The following is a 19,649-nucleotide window of genomic DNA, read 5'->3' on the forward strand; positions in this document are numbered from 1 at the left end:
TTTGAATGACATTTGATAAAGTAGAAGGAGGATAAAGGGCACATTTTTCTTTAAAAATATACTGTTGTGGTGGTGGTGGGATTTTTCCCAATTTCTCATTTCTACATCGTCCTTTTGCATTTTGACACTGCATACTTGGTTTACATATGTTAGACTGTCCCTGGAAAATAAAATTGAATTCTTGTGGTCACACATTTCCACTGTACAGAAAAATGTGGCATTAATTTCAAAACTTCTAGTCTTAGTCAATGTGGATAGTTATTTTTGAACAAGGCAAGTAGATGATGTGGTAATTGCAGATCCTGTTTACAAACATACTGTATTCCAAGCCTCATACTCAGCTGAATATGTATATTCACCTCTGACCCTCACACTCCTTGGTCTCTGTGTCACCTGCAGATAAATTGACACTCAGCGAGGTTAAGTAAATTTACCCACATCACTCAGTCATGTCAGTGGCAGAACAAGGATTCCATTTCTGGGTCTATGTTGCTGTGCCCCTAGCTACTTGACCATAAAACATTTACTGATTTTCAAAATAGAGACACAGATGTAGAGAACAAAGGTATGGACACCAAGGGGGGAAAGTGGCGGGGGGCAGGTGGTGGTGGAATGAATTGGGAGATTGGGATTGACAGATATACACTAATATGTATAAAATGGATAACTAATAAGAACCTGCTGTATAAAAATATAAATTAAATAAAATTCAAAAAGTCAAAAACAAAGTGAGATCATATATATAATGGAATATATATAATGGACTATTACTCAGCCATAAAAAAGAATGAAATATTGCCATTTGCAGCAACATGGATGGACCCAGAGAATATCATACTAAGTGAAGTAAGTTAGGCAGAGAAAGACAAATATCATATGATATCACTTATATGTGGAATCTAAAAATTAATACAAATGAATCTATATACAGAAACAGACTCACAGACATGGAAAACAAACTTATAGTTACTGAAGGAGAAAGGAGGGGGCTAAATTAGGAGTATGGGATTAACAGATACAAACTACTGTACATAAAATAGATAAGCAACAAGGATTTACTCTACAGCACAGGGAACTATATTCAATATCTTATAACCTATAATGGAAAATAATCTGAAAAAAATATATAACTGTATCACTTTGTTGTACACCTAAAACTAACACAATATTGTAAATCAACTATATGTCAAAAAAATTTTTTTAAAGATTAAAAAAAAACATTTACTGATCTTCAAATCATAGTTTAACACTATCTTGCAGCCAAAAGCAACAAGGAGGAGCATCTTTCTTTCTCCTGCCAGCCAGTGGCTCAGCGCTCCTGGTCCAGCACGCTGAGTGGGAGTGTGAGATCGGGGACCCGTCTCCCCAACTCCTCATGCTTCTGGGACTGTATAGCTGATGCCCCCTCACATGTGAAAACAATCCCAGGGCAGGACAAAACCAGACTCCCACAAGTAAAGTCATAATAACAAACCAGGGCAGTGGGAGGAGATAGTCATAATGATAAAAGAAAATGTTCTATGCAGTATGCAGAGGAAGGACTTCATAGCACAAAGAAACCATTTCGCCTTTTCAGGGATAAATTCAGACCCTAAGTTTAAAATATAGTTGAACTCAATGACAAGGTTTTAAAACAGACACACAAAACAGCTTTAATTCTTCTCCAAATAGTTCTGCTCAATGTAATTTTGACCAAGGTATTTGAATGGCATATTAAAAATGCTTCAGAGCTAAGGGTTTATTTCTTTTTTGATATGTAAGTTATTTTGACGAAGAGACAGAATCTAATTAAGCTAAACCCTTTAAGCACATTAAACAGTTCTATCTTCCTTCTCATTCTGCAAATATGCTCAAATCTGAAGGCTGGTCTCCTACAGAGTGTAATGTACTGTTGGTTTCTTTGAATACTACTTCATAATGTCACAATTTCCATAAAGAGCCAAAGGATATTTCTGAAGTCCATTGCAGGTAAGCAGAAAAATCACATGTGGGATTTCCCTCTGGCAATCCTGTTAGGGGACTTCATGGTAACATCTGTAAAAGGCATTAAGGTGGACAAAGACGTGAATTATTTTTTTGAACTCAAGAAATTCACTGCAGTTTTAACCTTGAGCAGATGAGTGGCTGTGTCCATAATCTACCATTAAATCCCTTCAGTTATTTCTAACCAGGGCTCCTAACGTCCGATCAGCTGAATTATAGGGCAGCAGAATTGTGGAATAACATCATCTGTGGTTTTAGGGTTTTCAGGGGAAGAAAGAGACAGCTCTACTAGGGTCAGGATTGTGGTGGCACTTTGTCAGTTACAGTCTGCTCTCTGTTCCTTTTCGACACTTGGCTCTAAATGGCTCTTCCACTGCTTGGAGCACAGGGAAAGCTCGGCTGGAGGAAAAGGCTTTGTTTGCTGCTTCCCTTCGGGCACACGGGGAGCCGGACAGAAGCTGCATTCAAGGCAACCTTTGCTCTCACCAGGAATAGTCAAATAATTTACTTCTGTGGCAGGTTAATTGCCTTTCCCAAACTGAGCTACCGTCTGTGTGCCAGTGTCTATTAAATGACCGCAGCTGTCCTGTTAGCAGATGGGAGCGGAGCCCTGGGAAGCATGGCTGTGGAGGGACAAGGACGTGACATTTGAGTTCAGGAGAAATAGCTGTGCGAGTACAACCCAGGGATGTCCAGGACTGTGTGTTTACCGAACCCCTGCTAAGGCTCTCGTCCGCAGTAAGAGGATGGCCTCCTTAGAGAGACACCAGCATGAACAGGAAAGTCAGAGAGTGATAGCTTGCTACAGCAGGTAGAGCTGACGGTGGGCGTTCCCTTGGCCGGCTGTTCCCAACTGGTCCGTGTTACTTGGATATGAATCCATTAAAAATGACAGATTCTTGGGCCCTGTCATGGATTAAAAGGTGCCTCCCCTGGAAAAAGATATGTCCCTGTTGGAATATCTGGAGCCTGTGATTGTGACCTTATTGGAAAGAGTCTCTCTTTTGTTTAAACTTTTTCTTTTATATTGGAGTATAGTTGATTTGCAATGCTGTGTTAGTTGCAGGTGTACAGCAAAGTGATTCAGTTATACATATACATGTATCCACTCTTTTTCAGATTCTTTTCCCATGTAGGTCATTACAGAATATTGAGCAGAGTTCCCTGTGCTGTACAGTAGGTCCTTGTGGATAATCTAGAGTCTCTTGCAGACGTAATCAAGGATCTTGAGATGAGACCATCCCGTACGGGTGGGCTCTACACCCAATGACAAGTGTCTTTTTTTTTTTTTTTTTTAATTTTTCAATTACATGTCTAGCTGGTATTATATTTCTTTCTTTCTTTCTTTCTTTTCTTTCTTTCTTTCTTTCCTTTCTTTCCTTTTGTTTCTTTCTACGGCTGTGTTGGGTCTTCGTTTCTGTGCGAGGGCTTTCTCTAGTTGCGGCAAGCGGGGGCCACTCTTCATCGCGGTGCGCGGGCCTCTCACTGTCACGGCCTCTCTTGTTGCGGAGCACAGGCTCCAGACGCGCAGGCTCAGTAGTTGTGGTGCACGGGCCCAGTTGCTCCGTGGCATGTGGCATCTTCCCAGACCAGGCTCGAACCCGTGTCCCCTGCATTGGCAGGCAGATTCTCAACCACTGCGCCACCAGGGAGGCCCCCAAGTGTCTTTTTGAGGGAAGCGGCGGGGCAGAGACACGCAGAGAGAAGGAGGCCATGCGATGCGGGGGGCGGCCATGGGAGTGACGCAGCACAAGCCAAGGAACAGCCAGAGCACCGGAGGTGCACAGAGGCGAGCAAGATGCTGCTTTCCCTCTGGAGCCCCCGAGGGGCGTGGCCCTGCCCACAGCTGGTCCTCGGGTTTCTGGTCTCCGTCTCTCCTGTGTACATTTCCATTCCTCGTCAGTCCTCCTTCCTAACATCTCCCTGGTCTCCTTCTGCCTCGGTATCCCCGTGTCCATCGCCCTTCCGTTAGGCCTCCGTCACCTCCTGCGACCTCTGCACAGACTCTGAGCGAGCCTCCCTCTTTTTAATGTCTCGTCTCGTTAATCCAGTCTTCACTTTGCTGCCAGAGTATCTTCAACACAAGTCACCTTCTTTCTTAAGACCTCTCAATGGTACCCTTCCCTTGGAGGAGGAGGTGAAATCTCCTCAGCAAAGGAGCGAACATTTTCCTGACCAGCCCTTTCTCCTCTTAGCCAGGCTCCCTCCCAGCGTTGCTGTGAGGCCCCGGGAGGCTTCCGGGAGGCAAAAGAAACAGGACAGCAGGCTTGGAGGTGGGGCAAGGCTCGGGCAGGGCGACAGGGGGCACGGTGGTACCTGGGAGACCAACCTTGGGACCACAGCGCTGGGCTGTGAGGAGAAGGCAGAGCAGTGGCCGAGCTGAGAGCCAAAGAGAGGTTCCGGGACAGAGGGAAACGGGAGAGGGGGTGCAGCGGAGGGAAGAAAAGGGGAGCTTGGGGGGCGTGGCAGGGCCGAGAGGAGGCGGCAGGGAGAATGAGAGCTTCGCCACTGTGCATCCTTCATGCAGACCCGACCCTCAGCTAAGGGGGGACCACGCGGACATTCCTACCCCACCTTCGGCGGCTTCCCTCCAGGGACCTTACGGTTCAGCCCTCCGATGGCCGAGAGCCCCTGGTCACTTCCTGCCCCGCTGGGCCCGGCTCATGGAAAAGGTGTGGATTGCAATGCCACCGCCTAATAGATGCTCCTCCTTCTTTAGTTCCTCAGAATTTGACTTCTCTATTTTTGACATTTTTCTGCTTTATTTTAAAAATCAACTCTTTACTTTTTTAGAGCAGTTTTAAGTTCACAGTAAAGTAGAGGGGAAGGTACAGAGATATTCCACAAACCCCTGTCCCCACGCAGGGTACAGCCTCTCCCGTTATCGACACCCCCAGAAGATGGTACACTTGTCACAACTGATGGACCCACAGTGACATCCTTATCTCCCAAAGACTGTAGTTCTCATTAGTGTTTATTTGGAGTAGATTCTGTAGGTTTGGAGAAATGTATGATGACATGTATTCATCACAGTACCCTATGGGGTATTTTCACTGCCCTAAAAATCCCCTGTGCTGCACCTGTTCATCCCCCATGCCTGCCCGCAAACCGCCCCCCCCAACTCTCCCCCTCAACCCCTGGCAACCACTCTTTTTATTGTCTCTATAGTTTTGCCTTTTCCAGAATATTATACAGTTGAGATCATAAAGTATGGAGTCTTTTCAGATTGTCTTCTTTCACTTCGTAAGACACATTTAAGGTTCCTCCATGTCTTTTCATGGCTGGATAGCTCATTTCGTTTTAGTGCTGACTGATAATCCATTGTCTGGATGTACCACAGTTTACTTATCCATTCACCTACTAAAGGACATCTTGGTTGCTTCCAAAAAATTGCAGAGGAAAGAACACTTCCAAACTCATTCTATGAGGCCACCATTACCCTGATGCCAAAACCAGACAAAGATACCACACAAAAAAGAAAATTACAGGCCAGTTTCACTGATGAACATGGATGCAAAAATCCTCAACAAAATACTAGCAAACAGAATCCAACAATACATTAAAGGATGATACACCATGATCAAGTGGGATTTATCCTAGGGATGCAAGGATTTTTCAGTAAATGCAAATCATTGTGATACACCATGTTAACAGATTGAAGAATAAAAACCATATGATCATCTCAATAGATGCAGAAAAAGCTTTTGATAAAATTCAACACCCATTTATGATAAAAACTCTCCAGAAAGTGGGCATAGAGGGAACCTACCTCAACATAATAAAGGCCATTTTTGACAAACCCATAGCTAACATCATCCTCAATGGTGAAAAGCTTAAAGCATTTCTTCTAAGATCAGGAACAAGACAAGTATGCCCACGTTTTGGCAATTATGAATAAAGCTGCTGTAAACATCTGTGGGCAAGTTTTTGTGTGGACGTAAATTTTCAACTCCTTTGGGTAAATGCCAAACGTGATGGCTGGATTGTGTGGTAAGAATATGTTTTGTAAGAGGTTAGTTTTGTAAGAAACTGCCAAACTGTCTTCTAAAGTGGCTGCACCCTTGTGCGTTCCCACCAGCAATGAATGAGCGTTCCTGTTGCTCCTCATCCTCGCCAGCATTTGGTGTTGTCAGTGTTCTGGATTTTGGCCATTCTGTTAGGTGTGAAGTGGTGTCTCATTGTTTTAATTTGAATTTCTCTGATGACATATGATGTGGAGCATCTTTTCATATGCTTATTTGCCATCTGTCTGCTTTATTTTTCAGTACTTTGTTTATATTTTTGTTTCTACATGCTGGAGCTTGCTGCAAGGCTAGTTGGGACTGTGGGGATCTGTCACTCTTGATCTCAATGTTTCTTTCACTTACTGAGTGTTTAGTATGTGCAGGCACAGTGAGATGATCTACACTAATGAATTCATATGTTGTCCTCAAAATAGAGGATGACTTTTCCTTTATTCAAGTCTTTTTTTTTTTTAATCTCCCTCAATAGAATGTTAAATTGTTCTTTATGAAGTTCTTGTGTGCTTCTTGATATGTTTCTTCCTAGGTGTTTTCTAAGCACTTTACACATAATTATCAAAAGAAATTGTGAGATAGGCACTATTATTATTCCATTTTACAGAGAAGTAAATTACCTATCACACAATGGTGGGCAAAATTGGGACTTTAACTCAGTTAAGATTTTCTGAGTCCTGAGCCCAAATGCTTGATCATAAAACTGAATAGGTTTTTAAGAAAAGTAGATTGAGTCCTTGGACCTATTCACTGCAAATAAGAAAACAAAATTTTGAGCAGCTGCTTTGAGAATAAAATGGGATCCTGGTGCAAGATCGTTAGCAAGATCGGTGGGATTCTCAGTGTCACTTAACTGACTTAATGAAATGACACGTTTCTAATTCTACGCTTCTTCCAATTGGTGAGACTCATCTTCACCTCTCCCGATCCAGTGACACCCACAAGATCTATCTTGCCCAATTTAAATCAGGAAGAAGGAACGTGGATGTTTGTAAGTCTTTATTACAGTCTGTTAAGGAGCAAATAGGGAGAAGATGGAGAAATGGAGGAGGGAGGAGGGAGGCTGGAGAGAACAGAGACAGAGAGTCGGAGAGTGATAGAAAGAAGGGGACACACTGAGGAAGAATGTGGGGGAAACTGAGGCTTGATGGGTTTTAGACGAGAGTTAGAGACTGCATCCTGCCATTTCCCCGGGGCATGAGCTTCTGTGCGAAGCCGCCTGGGTATTGGAGTGTGTGGCCTCTGTGTGCTTCCCTCCCTGGAATCCTGAATCTCTAATCCAGCCTCTAGAAGTCTGCAGGTGCCCTTTGTATAGAAGGAGTGTCAGCAGCCCACTTAAAACATGTCCTCGGGGCTGCAACCACAGGAACCAAATCAAGAACGCTTCAAAGACCGGAAGCAGTCAAGCCACGGGCTGCACTCCTGTCCCCCACTGTTAGAGCGTAAGGCGAGCCCTGCAAGAGTGGTAGCTGCCAGGTGGCATCACTAATGAGAAGCTGGGCACACGCATTGGCACGCCCCGGTTACATAAATTAGAAATAAAATACATCAGTATTAATAATAACACAAACGATGCCGTCATGCTCGATAAAGACAAAAATTAACATTTTTATAACTCTGATATGAAAAACAATAAACCTATTACAATCCGATTATTTGAAACTACTTGAAATGACATATTATTTTTACGTATTATGTCCATTTTGTATAAGTGTAGGTTAAATACAATTGATACCAATGACTGTGACATTTAGCTTAATAGGTTTATGGTTTTTATCTGAATTGTTCCTAAACAAAATTGGCAGCATTTACTGGCAGCCCATCACACACGGTGGTTTCCTGGGAAAACATAATAGCTGGTTTTCGTCGTCTGTGCCTGTTTGGGTCCTTGTGAAGTCAGTACATAGTCCTTTAGTGTCTCCTCTGTAGGCAGAAAGCCATGTGCCTTGCTCAGCACGCATTTGTTTTATACTGTTTACTTCTCTCTGAAACAGTGCTGACAGTTTTGCTTAAATAAATGAACATTCCCACTGCCACGTTCTCACGTGGCAGGAACAGTACGTGAATGTGAACAGTGGGTTCTCGTAAACGAGGCTCCCCTGGACTGAAGCATCATTACTGACAAGTCATTTGATTCTTCTCTTCATTGTTGTGCTGCCTCCTTCCCGTAATTCGATGCTACAACACCTATCAAATACAACGTGAGCAATACATGCCCCGATTGCCTGCAGTAAAGTCAGGATTCTCCAGCTGATGAATTTGACCTTTTCAACTAACTTTTCGTTTCGGCATGCTTCCTTTTATTATTATTTTTTAAATGGCTCAGATCTTAATCAATGGAACTGACACATGTTAATCATCTCATGAGGTCTTTGCATTGCTGTTAACTGTTTTTTTTTAAAATAAATTAATTAAATTAATTAATTTATTTTAGCTGCGTTGGGTCTTCATCTCCGCGCGCGGGCTTTCTCCAGTTATGGAGAGCGGGGGCTACTCTTCGTTGCAGTGCGCGGGCTTCTCATTGCGGTGGCTTCTCTTGTTGCGGAGCACGGGCTCTAGGCGCGCGGGCTTCAGTAGTTGTGGCTCGCGGGCTCTAGCGCACAGACTCAGTAGTTGTGGCGCACGGGCTTAGTTGCTCCGCAGCATGTGGGATCTTCCCAGACCAGGGCTCGAACTCGTGTCCCCTGCATTGGCAGGATTCTTAACCCCTGCGCCACCAGGGAAGTCCCCTGTTAACTGTTTTTAACAAAAGTTTGCCATTAATTCCATGAAGAAGGGGAGAGGACAGAAAGAGGAGAAGGAGAGGCATTTTATAATTTACCAGAGATCTTAGTATGATGTTTGTAAACCAGAAGCACTGACTAATTTTTTCTAGGTTGGGTGGGGGATTTGGAAATGGGATGTTGGTGGAAGAGGGACAGAGTACCTCCGCAAGTCGTCTGGGTGTCAGGGGAGATGGGGGGCACCTTCCTTACAAGCTCTGTGTAAATCACTGACTGCTGGCAGCATCACATGCCTCGTGGTAAGAAGAGGGGTGGCGCCGGGATGCCACCTTGCACAGTCCGTGGATAATTGCAGAATATCCAACGAGTCTGGTTAATGCCAATGGTTATTCTGAGCTGCTTATGTTGGAGTTTTTGAGTAAATAGTTACACAATTTTCACTGCAAAGAAATGTTTTACCACAAAAACATTCTTTTCTAAAAGTGCACAAAACACTTTAGAGTCAAATCAATAGACATGAATCAAAGCATTTACCGTGGTTCTACTAACTATTTGATCAAAATATTACTTTCTTTTCTTTGCATTTTTGTTTTATCTTATTATGAAGTGGTTTTACAAGTTGGTTGTTCCATGAACCATCTTTTGCTGGTGTGTGTTCTGAAGAGGAATGTATGTTTTCCTTTTTCCAACCCTGCTCCTAGAGGAATTTCAACCTTTTAAAGGCATTAGATTTCTGTTATTTTGGTTGTTATTTTGTTTCACTGGTGCAGGAATGCTTTTGACTGTGACAAGGCTGCAGCCATAATTTTTGCAGTCTTCTGTTTCTTAGAACTGGCATACTAGGACTTCAGCAGCTTTTAAAGTCACCTTCTGAGAATTGTGCTGCCTATGTTTTAGAAGTGTCTATAGATGCTTCTAAGGCTTAGGTTTAACAGAACTTTTGAAAACGTACTATCGTCCAAATATGCTAAGAAATGATGGTACAAAAATGAAAATGGTACCTCCTCTGTCTACCATCTAAACCTAAAGGGAAGACAAGAGATCCTCCAATAGCTGCAATCTAACCAGCTGCCAGCTGTCGAGGAAATGCCTCTGCACCAGCACATGGAATCCTTATAAAAACCTTACAAGGTGGTATTACTGTCCTCATTTGAGAGACGAGGAAACTGAATTGCAAAGAGGTAAAGAAATGGGAAAGGCAACATCAGGTTAAACACTTAGGACGTTGAGTCAGACCAACCCGTTCATATCCCAGGTTCCGAGGTCACACAGAGTGGATGAGTTTGAGCCCCTTGCTGCTGTAGCAGATGCTCTTGGTTGCTCCTGCATGCTGGGCCCCGAAAGGTAAGTCCACATTGTGAATATTACCTTATAAGGCCAAAGGTGTGAATAAGCCGGGGGTCTTGAGGGGATGAGTTCATCCCGGATTATGCGGTTCAGTGGGTGGAGCGTGATTTGGCCCCAGGCTTCCTGTTCCTGGAGGTTTCGTCCTGACTCTTCTCGTGTGATGGGGCCAGTGTTCACCAGCCCCATGACCTTCGCCTGGACCATTTCCGTAGCGGTGCTCCCTCTGTTGTCACCGTCTCCTGCTTTGGTTGGCATGTAGTGTATATGTCCTTTCTGAGATACTGTGAGCGTCTGGGAGGTGCAAAGGAAGGTGAAACAAAGTGGGAATCAGAAGAGGTTGGTCCCAATCCCCTAGCGGGTAGCGACCCCTCACTCTTGTTCCACATCAGGTAGACCCAGCAGGTGTTAAAAGACGCTAAAAGGTTGAATGGATGAGTGAGAAATCCGGTTTCTGGTTCCCAACAAATAATAAAGCCCCATGTTCCCCATCAGTAAAACTAGAGCCCCTAGTCAGGCCCCTATAGCTGTGAGGACCTAACGAGAGAATGTTTGGCAAGAGGTGCTTCTGGCTATGCAAACATACGGCCGGGACTGTGGGAGATTTGGCGGTCTACTTCTTCGTGTGCTGTAAATGCACTGTCAATAATTATGGGGCAGAAACAATGCCTTGTGACCCCAAGGAGTTTTATGGAATGCAGCAGAAGGCTTTTGAAAATGCCACTGAGGGGAGGAGAAATCCTACCCCGCCAAAGGTTGGCCTGATTAAGCATTAAGAAAATTCCAAGTGCCTGAGAATGTTTAGTAGCCAAACACACATAACCTTCTTAAAACAGCCTACCAGCGGAACTTTGGAACTTAAGGGTCTGAAGGAGTGGCCCCGTGGAGTCTGAGCTGGTGCAGGGTGGCTGGACTAGGCCTGGGGGAGGGTGGGTCAGGGGGAGGGGACTGAGGCAGAGTACTGGGACCTGACGGGATTTACCGTTTTCAGGGCATCTGGGAATCACTGAAGGATGTGAGTGGGGACAGGGCGCAACCAGACCAGAGTTTAGGAAGCGGCTCTTGTGCCATGAGGAGGGAGGTTAGCTGGGGAGAGACGAGGGGCAGAGACCGGTGTGGAAGCCGATTCTAGCTTCCTGGCCGAAGGCCTCTGGGAGCGCCCAGCACACAGGGGCGGCGGGAACGGGGGCAGCGGGGGGGCTACAACTAACGAACGGGAGGGAGGAGAAAAAAGGCGTAGCCGAAATGGTAAAATTAGACACAAGTTAGGCTACTGAAAGAACCACGCAATGTTATTATAGTGGAGAAGACCAGAAAACAGGGTTTTGACATACCTGTGTACTGATGCATAAAGTCTGGGGAGACTTGAGGATTTAGGGTAATAAGGTAGATAAAATCTAAGGCTGAGACTAGGCTAAGGACACACTCAGGCCCTCTTCCAGGCTGCAGACGTCCTGCTGTGTCCTCACTTGGGGGAGGGGTGAAGGAGCTCTGTGGGGTCCCTTTTTTTTTGTCATAACAAAAAAAGTTTTATTAGAAGATGTGGGGTCCCTTTTATAGGACACCAATCCCATTCACAAGGGCTCCACCCTCATGACCTAATCACCTCCCAACCCCACCCCCCCCGCCCCCCCCAACACCATCACCTTGGGGCTTAGAATTTCAACATATGAATTTTGCAGGGACACAACCATTAAGACCGTAACTGAGATTGCATACCACAGTATCTTAAAAATCATCCTTCCACCCAAACTTGCCAGGTTTCTGCTCTTACGTATCCTGTACTTGGCTCCGGGTACATGGGACAGAGCGAGGTCTGATAACGCTAAGGTACCTGCAGAGGCCCACACACCTGGTGAGAGCCCAGGTCCACCCAACTTTAGAGCGTGCACGTGTCCTACCGTGCACGAGGCCCCCAACTCACAGGGGGGGAAACATGAGACAAACTAGATTACTAAAAACCATGCAACGCATACACCTATCTATGATAATTTTGAAGAGTGTATCACTTGGTTCCCTATAGTTCTCAAATATTTTCAAGTGTTCCTCAGGTCAGATTCCAAAATACGTGGAAGGAAGCTGCTTCTGACATCTTCCTGTTAGTTTCAATTTTATTTCACAGACTTTTTACAGTTATACAACATGAAAAAGCATTAAATACCTCTATTATCTTATTTACATGGTGTAAAATTTTTAATAACAAAAGTTTCTTATCATAAAAGATGATGTTAAGTACAGCAGAAACACTGCTCATGATCAGCAATTCAATGATTTAACATAAGGTGTGCTCTATTTCACGATTTCTCACCGTACAAGAAAATCTCTAATTCAGTTTGTCTAAATGCAACAACTACCCAGTTGCCTTCACTTTTATGAGCTACACTCCTTCCTGTTTTATTCGAAATAGACTCTGGAAGAGGGCTGTGAAGATCAGAGCCTTCATGTGCATTTTTCCACGTCCGCCAGGAAACACGTGGTTGCTTGTTCTTTTAATTGTCTTAAGATCGATTATCTTCAATGACAATAGTTCTTCTAGAATACGGTTCGAGCTCTACAAATATATATTGAAATTCATATTCGCCACTTTCCGGGTTCTGGAAAAAAAAAATGAGTGTCAAGGTGTTGCCCTGCTCTTTGGCGCTTTACGTTGAGTCTGTGTTCAAGAAACCCCCATCCCCACACGATCTCACCTCTTTCACTTCAAGATGCACGGTTCCTTGCTTCCCGGGCTCGGAGCCCTGGATGTAGAATTTCACACGCATGTGTTTCAGCCCATCTTTTACGTATTCAATAAAACTGTCAAGACAATGAAAACGCACAAGCCTGAATTCCTCCCACTTAAACATCACCCCAAGCTCTCGAATCCAAGCCGCCTGCAGTACCTGACGTGCTGCCTTCTGCCACGTCTTGTCATCTCCCCGTAGCCTTTAATGGGCTCGCCGAAGACACTTAGGACCTGCAGAGTAAGGTGATGCTTCCTCAGTCAGGGCTATTTTTTTTAAGCTTCCTAGGGAACTATTTTCTGACAAACTGAGTGATTTATTTTAGAAAAAAAAATAAGCCTGGGACTCTTTCAAAATGATATCTCCAATGATAAGAAAAGTGGGAAAAGAGTTATTATGCAAAAATCATCCCGTAATTAACACTCAAACTTTTCATGCACAGAGAGTGAAATAGGTAACTTTATGGTGTTACTTGTAGTTTCAGAACAGTTAGGCTGAAGTGGAGCTGTTTCCAGTCCCCTTTTACAAAAAGAAACACGATGTAACAAAGTGTTCAAATATTTAAATGTCTGAATAGTTTTAGTGAAATTTACCCAATGGGGTCTAATACTAAAAGCTATGAGATCAAAATATTTTTTTGGTCATTAAATACACAAATAAAAACAAGTAATGATTTATTTAAAACAAACCGGATCTAGAGGTAGGAATCCATTATTCCTAATGGGAAAACTCACAATGAAGTGGAAATGTAATTTTTACTGAATTTAAAATGCAAATACTTTGGAACCTTTTCAAAAAAATAGAAATTTGATATCAAACTAAAAAAATATTGCTTCAACTCTGAAAATTTTTCTTATTTGGTCTGTTGGGCATCTTCAGTATCAAAATTTTCAGGCACATATACAGACTAATTTGTAAGATGAGACATATTTAAGAACTGTGTAGCTGAAATGATTGTTCAAACAACTTAATAGATTAAACATGTCTGTATCAAAACATAAGTATTTTCTATTTTTCAACCAAGCAAAGTGCCCAGCAAACAATAGGCCCCTAATAAATGCTGACAAAATCGAATTGTTGAAGTTTAATTATTCTTCGTAGAGCTCTTTTAGGTGGCAAATTAAGTTATGACCTTAATAATATCTCGCTCTTTGTGTTTATTCTGTGAAGTTCTGTTTTGTTCAAAAGGCTGAAGATCTATGAAAGGCCAAGTTTGGGAATAACACAGCAACTCTTCATCTCTTCTTAGAGATGCACCGTAACATTTAATTATGCAACTGCTCATGTTTAGTTTTGTACCCTGTAAAGGGTTTCTTGTTAGGTATAATTAGGACTCCCAGTAACTAATGGGAACCTCCTTTACTCCCTGCTGAGTTTCAACTCAGAGGGACACCTCCCCCTCTGCCTTCTCCTCCGCAGTTCTCAGACTGCCCGAGTCCAGTAAAAAGATGCCAGAGGCCGTTAGCTCCTGCCGTTTCCGCCCTGACATGATTAGAGACACTCATGGAGCATTTGGAGGTGGTGCCCCAGGGAAACCCAGGGCAGGGCATGGACGCTGAGAGGATCTGAGGGTTCGAAAGCTTCCCCTCCCCAGGGACCTCACGTTCTGTTTCTCTGACATTCCTCCTGGGTCTGTGTGAGAAACAGCCCTGATATTTATGATGCTACCTGCCATTTTCTTTCAAAGTACAAGAATTAAGATGTCAATGAGTAAGATGTTTCAGTGCCAAAGTTTTCCACCCAGGAGTAAAATCTGGCACCGCACGGGCTACACTGGCTTTCTGTCTGTGACTGGAAAGCCTTATGAAAAGCTTCCTCTGGACGGGATCCTTAAAAGAATTGAGGCGGCTTTTCCACATCTGCATCTTCCAGGGCGTGGCTCAGGCAGGCTGTGCTTAAGAGCCTAAGATGTGGAATCACCCAGACTGGGATTGAGGTTCTGGCTCTCCCTCTCACCGGTTCAGTCATCTTAGTTGAGTTACTTAATCTCTTTAAATGTCAGTTTCCTTCTGTAAACAGGATAATAGTAGCACCCAACACAAGTGGTTCTTTTGAGACTGAATAAAGACGATGTGCTCAAACACTGAGCAGCTCAGAGTGCTTGGTGCATAATATGCTCTCAATAAGCATCAACAGTTACTATTATGATCACAAGATTATGAATCAGGGTTTTAAAAAGACTAGTGAGTTTAATACTCTGGTATGTTCTAAGCATGTATTATTGATGACAACTAGTAAAACGACTCTCTTGTACCGTTAGGATGGAAACACCCCCCCATGGACCTTTGGGTGCTACTCGTAATGAAAGCATTTCAAGTACAAAGAGCTAATAACATAATCACAATCCAACCATTACGATTTTATTATTATATGAATTCATTAGTCTCAGAACTAGCACATGACTTCTGCCTGCCCCTCCCCACCACAACATTCTTCTCCCTGTTATCAGAGTCTGTGTAACTCAATCTTGAGGACTAACCTCGGGATGTAATCTGCATTTTTCTAGGGCTTTCCCATATATCTTATTAGGACTGGATGAAGAAAAAAGTTCTCTGAAGATCGTGTAAAACAAGCCACCTGAAAATCAAAGAAAAAGCTCAAGCAGAGCAAGAGCAAGACAAACGGAAAGTGAAAAAGATATTCAGGGGTTTTATACTTGCTGTGTTTTTCAACCTGTAATGGTGATTCCAATAAGCACCACCATTAAATAGGTAAAATCTCTTCCAGCTTCTTTCACTGTAAAGAGAAAACACCACTGGTTACACGTGTGCCGGACGTGAGCCGGGATGCTTCTGGCTTCAGGATCTCTAGCAGGTGAGACGTGGGCTCAGGACCTGAGGGGGTCGGTACATGTTCTGGAGCAGCTGTTGTCAAATCTCTCTGTGAATCAGGACCACCTGAAGAAACTTTCTGAAAGAACCGCAGCAGGATTCTGGGAGCAGGGCTTAAGAATAGATTCTTTACTTCAGGTAGCATTATGATTTTAATGCCTCCTTATCGTCTAAGATGAGGAAACCCTTTGAACGAGTGATCCAGTCCCTCTAAGTGGAAACAACAGTCCTTGATTAGGCACCACTGGATACGGTCTGCTGTTCACACATTAAGAGACGTGTTGGCTTTGTCAGCTGCAGTCAAAGGGATCAAAACGGGCCTCGGCCCTCAACAGTCAGTGACCTTCCCAGCCTGCCACCCTGCTGCCTGTGAAACAACAAAACAGGACTTTGCTTGGCCAGGCAGATTTGTGAATCGAAATGCTTTAGAAAATGAAGAACCTGCACAGAACCTGCACAGATACTGCACTTTTTTTTTTAAAAAAAACCCCATCTCATTCTAGTTTCTACCAAGGTCACAAAACACACTTAATAAGCATTACCTGCCAGCTGTGAGCCCGGCGGCACGCTGAGAACACGACACTGAGTGCGGTGGTCAGGAGCCGCGATGTTCCCCGTGACCCAAATCAGGCCTTTGCCCCAACACCTTTGCTCCCGATTCCCGCCCGGCACACTCACCGCTGCTTCGCTTAGGCTCTCGGGAAGGCTCTTCCCCATTTATTCAACCACAAACACCGACTGTATGTGCTGCGTGCAAAGCCCGCGCCGAGTATCACTAATAGCCCACGCATTCTCGAAGTTTGTTTAAGCGTCATGTTATAGTTGTCTTCAGTAGAAGCTGCTCATCGTCTACCTTCCGCTTCTTGACCCTTTCAGACCGTATACTTTCACACAAAACCCCTCCTGCCATCTGTCTCTGCAATGAGGGGTGCTGTGGCGACCACCCACGTGCTCCCCGCAGGACCAGGGCTCCCGTTCCCCGGGTTGGGGAGCCGACGTGGCTGCTGGCTGGCGGAATCCCTGCATCCAAGGCCCTGGCCCTCCCCACACCCAGTGCCTGGATGGTGCCCAAGCCCCACATCTTGAGATGAGAGGACTGCAAGGGCCAGCCCAGCCCCCGCGCTCCCGCAGGACCGGCGGAGGCCCTATCGCAAACGCCCCGCGCTTCAGCTTCTCCCTCTGCCCAGCCCAGCCTCCCTCCTCCCCACGGGAGGCCCCCAAACCTCCTGCCCGCAGACCCCACTGAGTCTGCTTCCCTGGCACTCGCCCTACGATGGGGCTACAGGAGTGGTCCCAGGAAGCAGCTCCAAACTGGGATTTTGGAGCTGGATCACTGGCCACCGGCTGGCCTCGAGGACTCGTCCCTGGTGGCGGGAGGAGCTGAGAGGCCCGGCAGGGAGTGGTCGCACGACTGTCGCGGCTCTCACCGATGGTGGCCTGGAGCACTGGTGGGACGGAATGCACTGATGGGTGTCGTGTTTTGGGAATTTAGGGGGAATAAGCAATTATAAGGAGTCGGACTGATGGCTGTGGTAGGGGGCTGCCAATGCACTGGAGAAAGGTAGTGAGAGGACGAGGTGACTGATCACCAATGAAGGTCAAGTGTGAAAGTCAGACGCCTCCTCAACAGCAAAACAGGAGACTCCTTTGTTGCACCCAGAGGGCAGAAAAAGCTGAGGGCCAGGCCCAGGGCAAAAGAGTAGCAGGGAGGCTGGACTCTCACCCCACCAGGTTTCTTGTGCCAAGGCCAAGGTCGTGACTTGGGAGGAGAGGGAGCCTGCAGCTTGGCAGAGGGGTATCAAGGCTGACGCACTCCAGAATCTTGAGTCCGCAGGTTCTCCTGAACCCTCCGGCGTGAAGCAGCAGCTCATGCCTCCCAGTTAAAGGCTAGCTCTTCTTCCTCCTTGAAGACCTGGCGGGAGCTTCCATCTAGCGAGACATGTGCTCTGGCCAGGTTACAACATAACTGGGAGGAAAGAGGAAACGGGCCATCCCCAAAGGGGCTGGAAGCCCCACCAGCAGAGCCGGCTGTATCCTAAGGGCAGCGTGAAGGGTCACAGAATACAGAACCGGACAAGTGAGAGCTGATCGACAGGGCAGTACTCTCCTCTGATCAAAAACTCAAGTTTGACAAGCAGCCTGGGAGCTGGTGCATGGCTAGGTTCGCTCTTGGAAAGACGGAAAGAGCGTGGTCCACCTTAAGTGAAGTAAAAACGAAAGAACTGCCATGGAAAACTGTGGGCATGCTAGAGTGGCAAAATCCACCAGCCGGCTGTCCTGTAGGAGGGCCTGGAAAACACTTCACATCGTTACAGAACAAAGCACCCTGACAGCCATGGGAACAGCAGTGGCACTGAAGCCAGGTGGGAGCAACCATGATAATGAATGGCTCAATTTCTGGACATGAATCAGCCTTCAGACCTGGAATCCATTTACCGAAGGAAGGCCAGCCTCTATACTGAGCAAGTATATGTGATTCCCCTGGTCCTTCACCAGAGCCCTACGGCCATTCACTTGGTGACTGTATGCTGGAAAAGGGGGACACCCAAACACGTCAAGGTCTGCTGGACAGAGTCTGAGCTGACATCAATACCGCAAGGAATCATTATGGTCCCTCTGTTATGTACATACGGTGGCTCTGTAATAAAAAGCCTGGCTTGTAAGAGGGTCACAGCTGGGTCCATGGACTTACCTGGCAGTCATTTCCCTGATTCCCAACATATAACTGGAATGGACATACTCAGTAATTGCCAACAACAGTCCCTACTTTAGTTCCCTTGAGGCAGGTTAAAAGCTACCATAATGGGTAAAGTCCAATGGAAGCCTGTGAAACTGCCTCCTACTGACCAAAATAGTAAATGAAAAGCAGTATCACATCTAAGGGGGAATGCCAGAGACAGTGCTATTCTGAAAGACTAAAGATACAGGAGTGGTTGTCCTGGATATCAGAAAACTGAGACTGGGAAAATCTGCATTCAATTTTTAGTTGTGTGAAGTTGGGGAAATATGCCTTACACATACTAATGAGTACTAATGTCTGTCTCACACAGTAAATTTGAGGCTCAAATGAGATGAAGAAACATCTGGGAAATCTACTTGTTTATTATAAAGTACTAAACAATGGTTAAGTTTTATATAGCTGTCACCAAACTAAGAAAAGTTGAGAAAAATTTTATAGACATAATTCAGCAAAGTTATATCAAAACCAACTTTCAAATCTGAGTTCAGATCTGTGAAGAAAATTGTGAGCCTGTATTCTCTGGTTCTAAACTGTGTTTAACGGTTCTACCTTTTAATTTGTGTCAACTGTTTATTCTTAGCACTGAACTTGTGTAAAAGGGCACTGGCAGCTCTGGTCACGTTTGCTGAAAGACTGATCGTTACAGGGACTTCCCTTTTACCTTTCTGTGACGTTGAGATGGCGGTTTCCCCGCTCTGACTTCTATACGCAGACACTTGTTTGCTGCCGTCCTCCTTCGCTCTCTGCGGGCTCTGTCCTTGCGTCCAGATGGTTTTCTGGGTGACTCCCAAAATACACCTAGGTCGCACCGTTCTCTTCTGCTCTTGCGGCCCCCATCTCCAATTGGGCTCAGTCTTCAAGCAAGCTTTATTAAGTACAAAGTGTGCCAGAAACAACCGCTTCCCCGAGGACCTGTGCAGCTTCTCCGTACACCGTACAACTCGTAGGAAAGTACAAATCATGTTCCCGGAAAGCCGCTCCGCTTAGGGAAGATGCCAGCTGTGACGAGCAAACCTTCACTACCCACCACACACCCAGCCGAACACGGACTCCAGTCCTCGCGTTCACACCGGTAATTCCGCACGGCGTGTTCGGAAAAAACGCTGGCTCCAGCAGCGTAAATCAAGACAGAAAGTCTCTCGAAAAGAGTTGATGTCCTCCTTCCCTTCTCTTCGGCCCTCTTTTTACTGGAATTAAAGTCGTTTGATTACTTTCTACGCAGACATTCACCCCGTCCCCGCCAGGCCTTTGCAAAGCAACCGGGGAAACCCCTAGGAGTCCTGGGAATA

General features: G+C 45.2%; 1 protein-coding gene across 2 annotated transcripts; it reads right to left on the reverse strand.

Annotated features, from left to right (window-relative positions):
- Nucleotides 1-12,131: 12,131 nt before the first annotated feature.
- On the reverse strand, nt 12,132-19,643 carry TIMM21 (translocase of inner mitochondrial membrane 21). 2 transcript variants are annotated; one of them, XM_082415944.1, is made up of 6 exons: nt 19,022-19,643; nt 15,463-15,525; nt 15,269-15,366; nt 12,949-13,022; nt 12,757-12,862; nt 12,132-12,660 (listed from the first exon to the last, which is right to left on the reverse strand). In XM_082415944.1, the coding sequence occupies exons 1-6, from the start codon at nt 19,320-19,322 to the stop codon at nt 12,565-12,567; spliced, it is 738 nt and encodes a 245-aa protein (XP_082272070.1). In that variant the 5' UTR covers nt 19,323-19,643; the 3' UTR covers nt 12,132-12,564. The 2 variants fall into 2 exon arrangements, with proteins under 2 accessions (XP_082272070.1, XP_082272071.1); XM_082415945.1 differs by lacking the exon at nt 15,463-15,525 and having other exon boundaries at nt 19,022-19,616.
- Nucleotides 19,644-19,649: the final 6 nt, after the last annotated feature.

This window comes from Balaenoptera physalus (genome assembly GCF_965194825.1).
Source record: "Balaenoptera physalus genome assembly, chromosome: 12".
In the NCBI taxonomy this organism is placed as follows: Eukaryota; Metazoa; Chordata; class Mammalia; order Artiodactyla; family Balaenopteridae; genus Balaenoptera; species Balaenoptera physalus.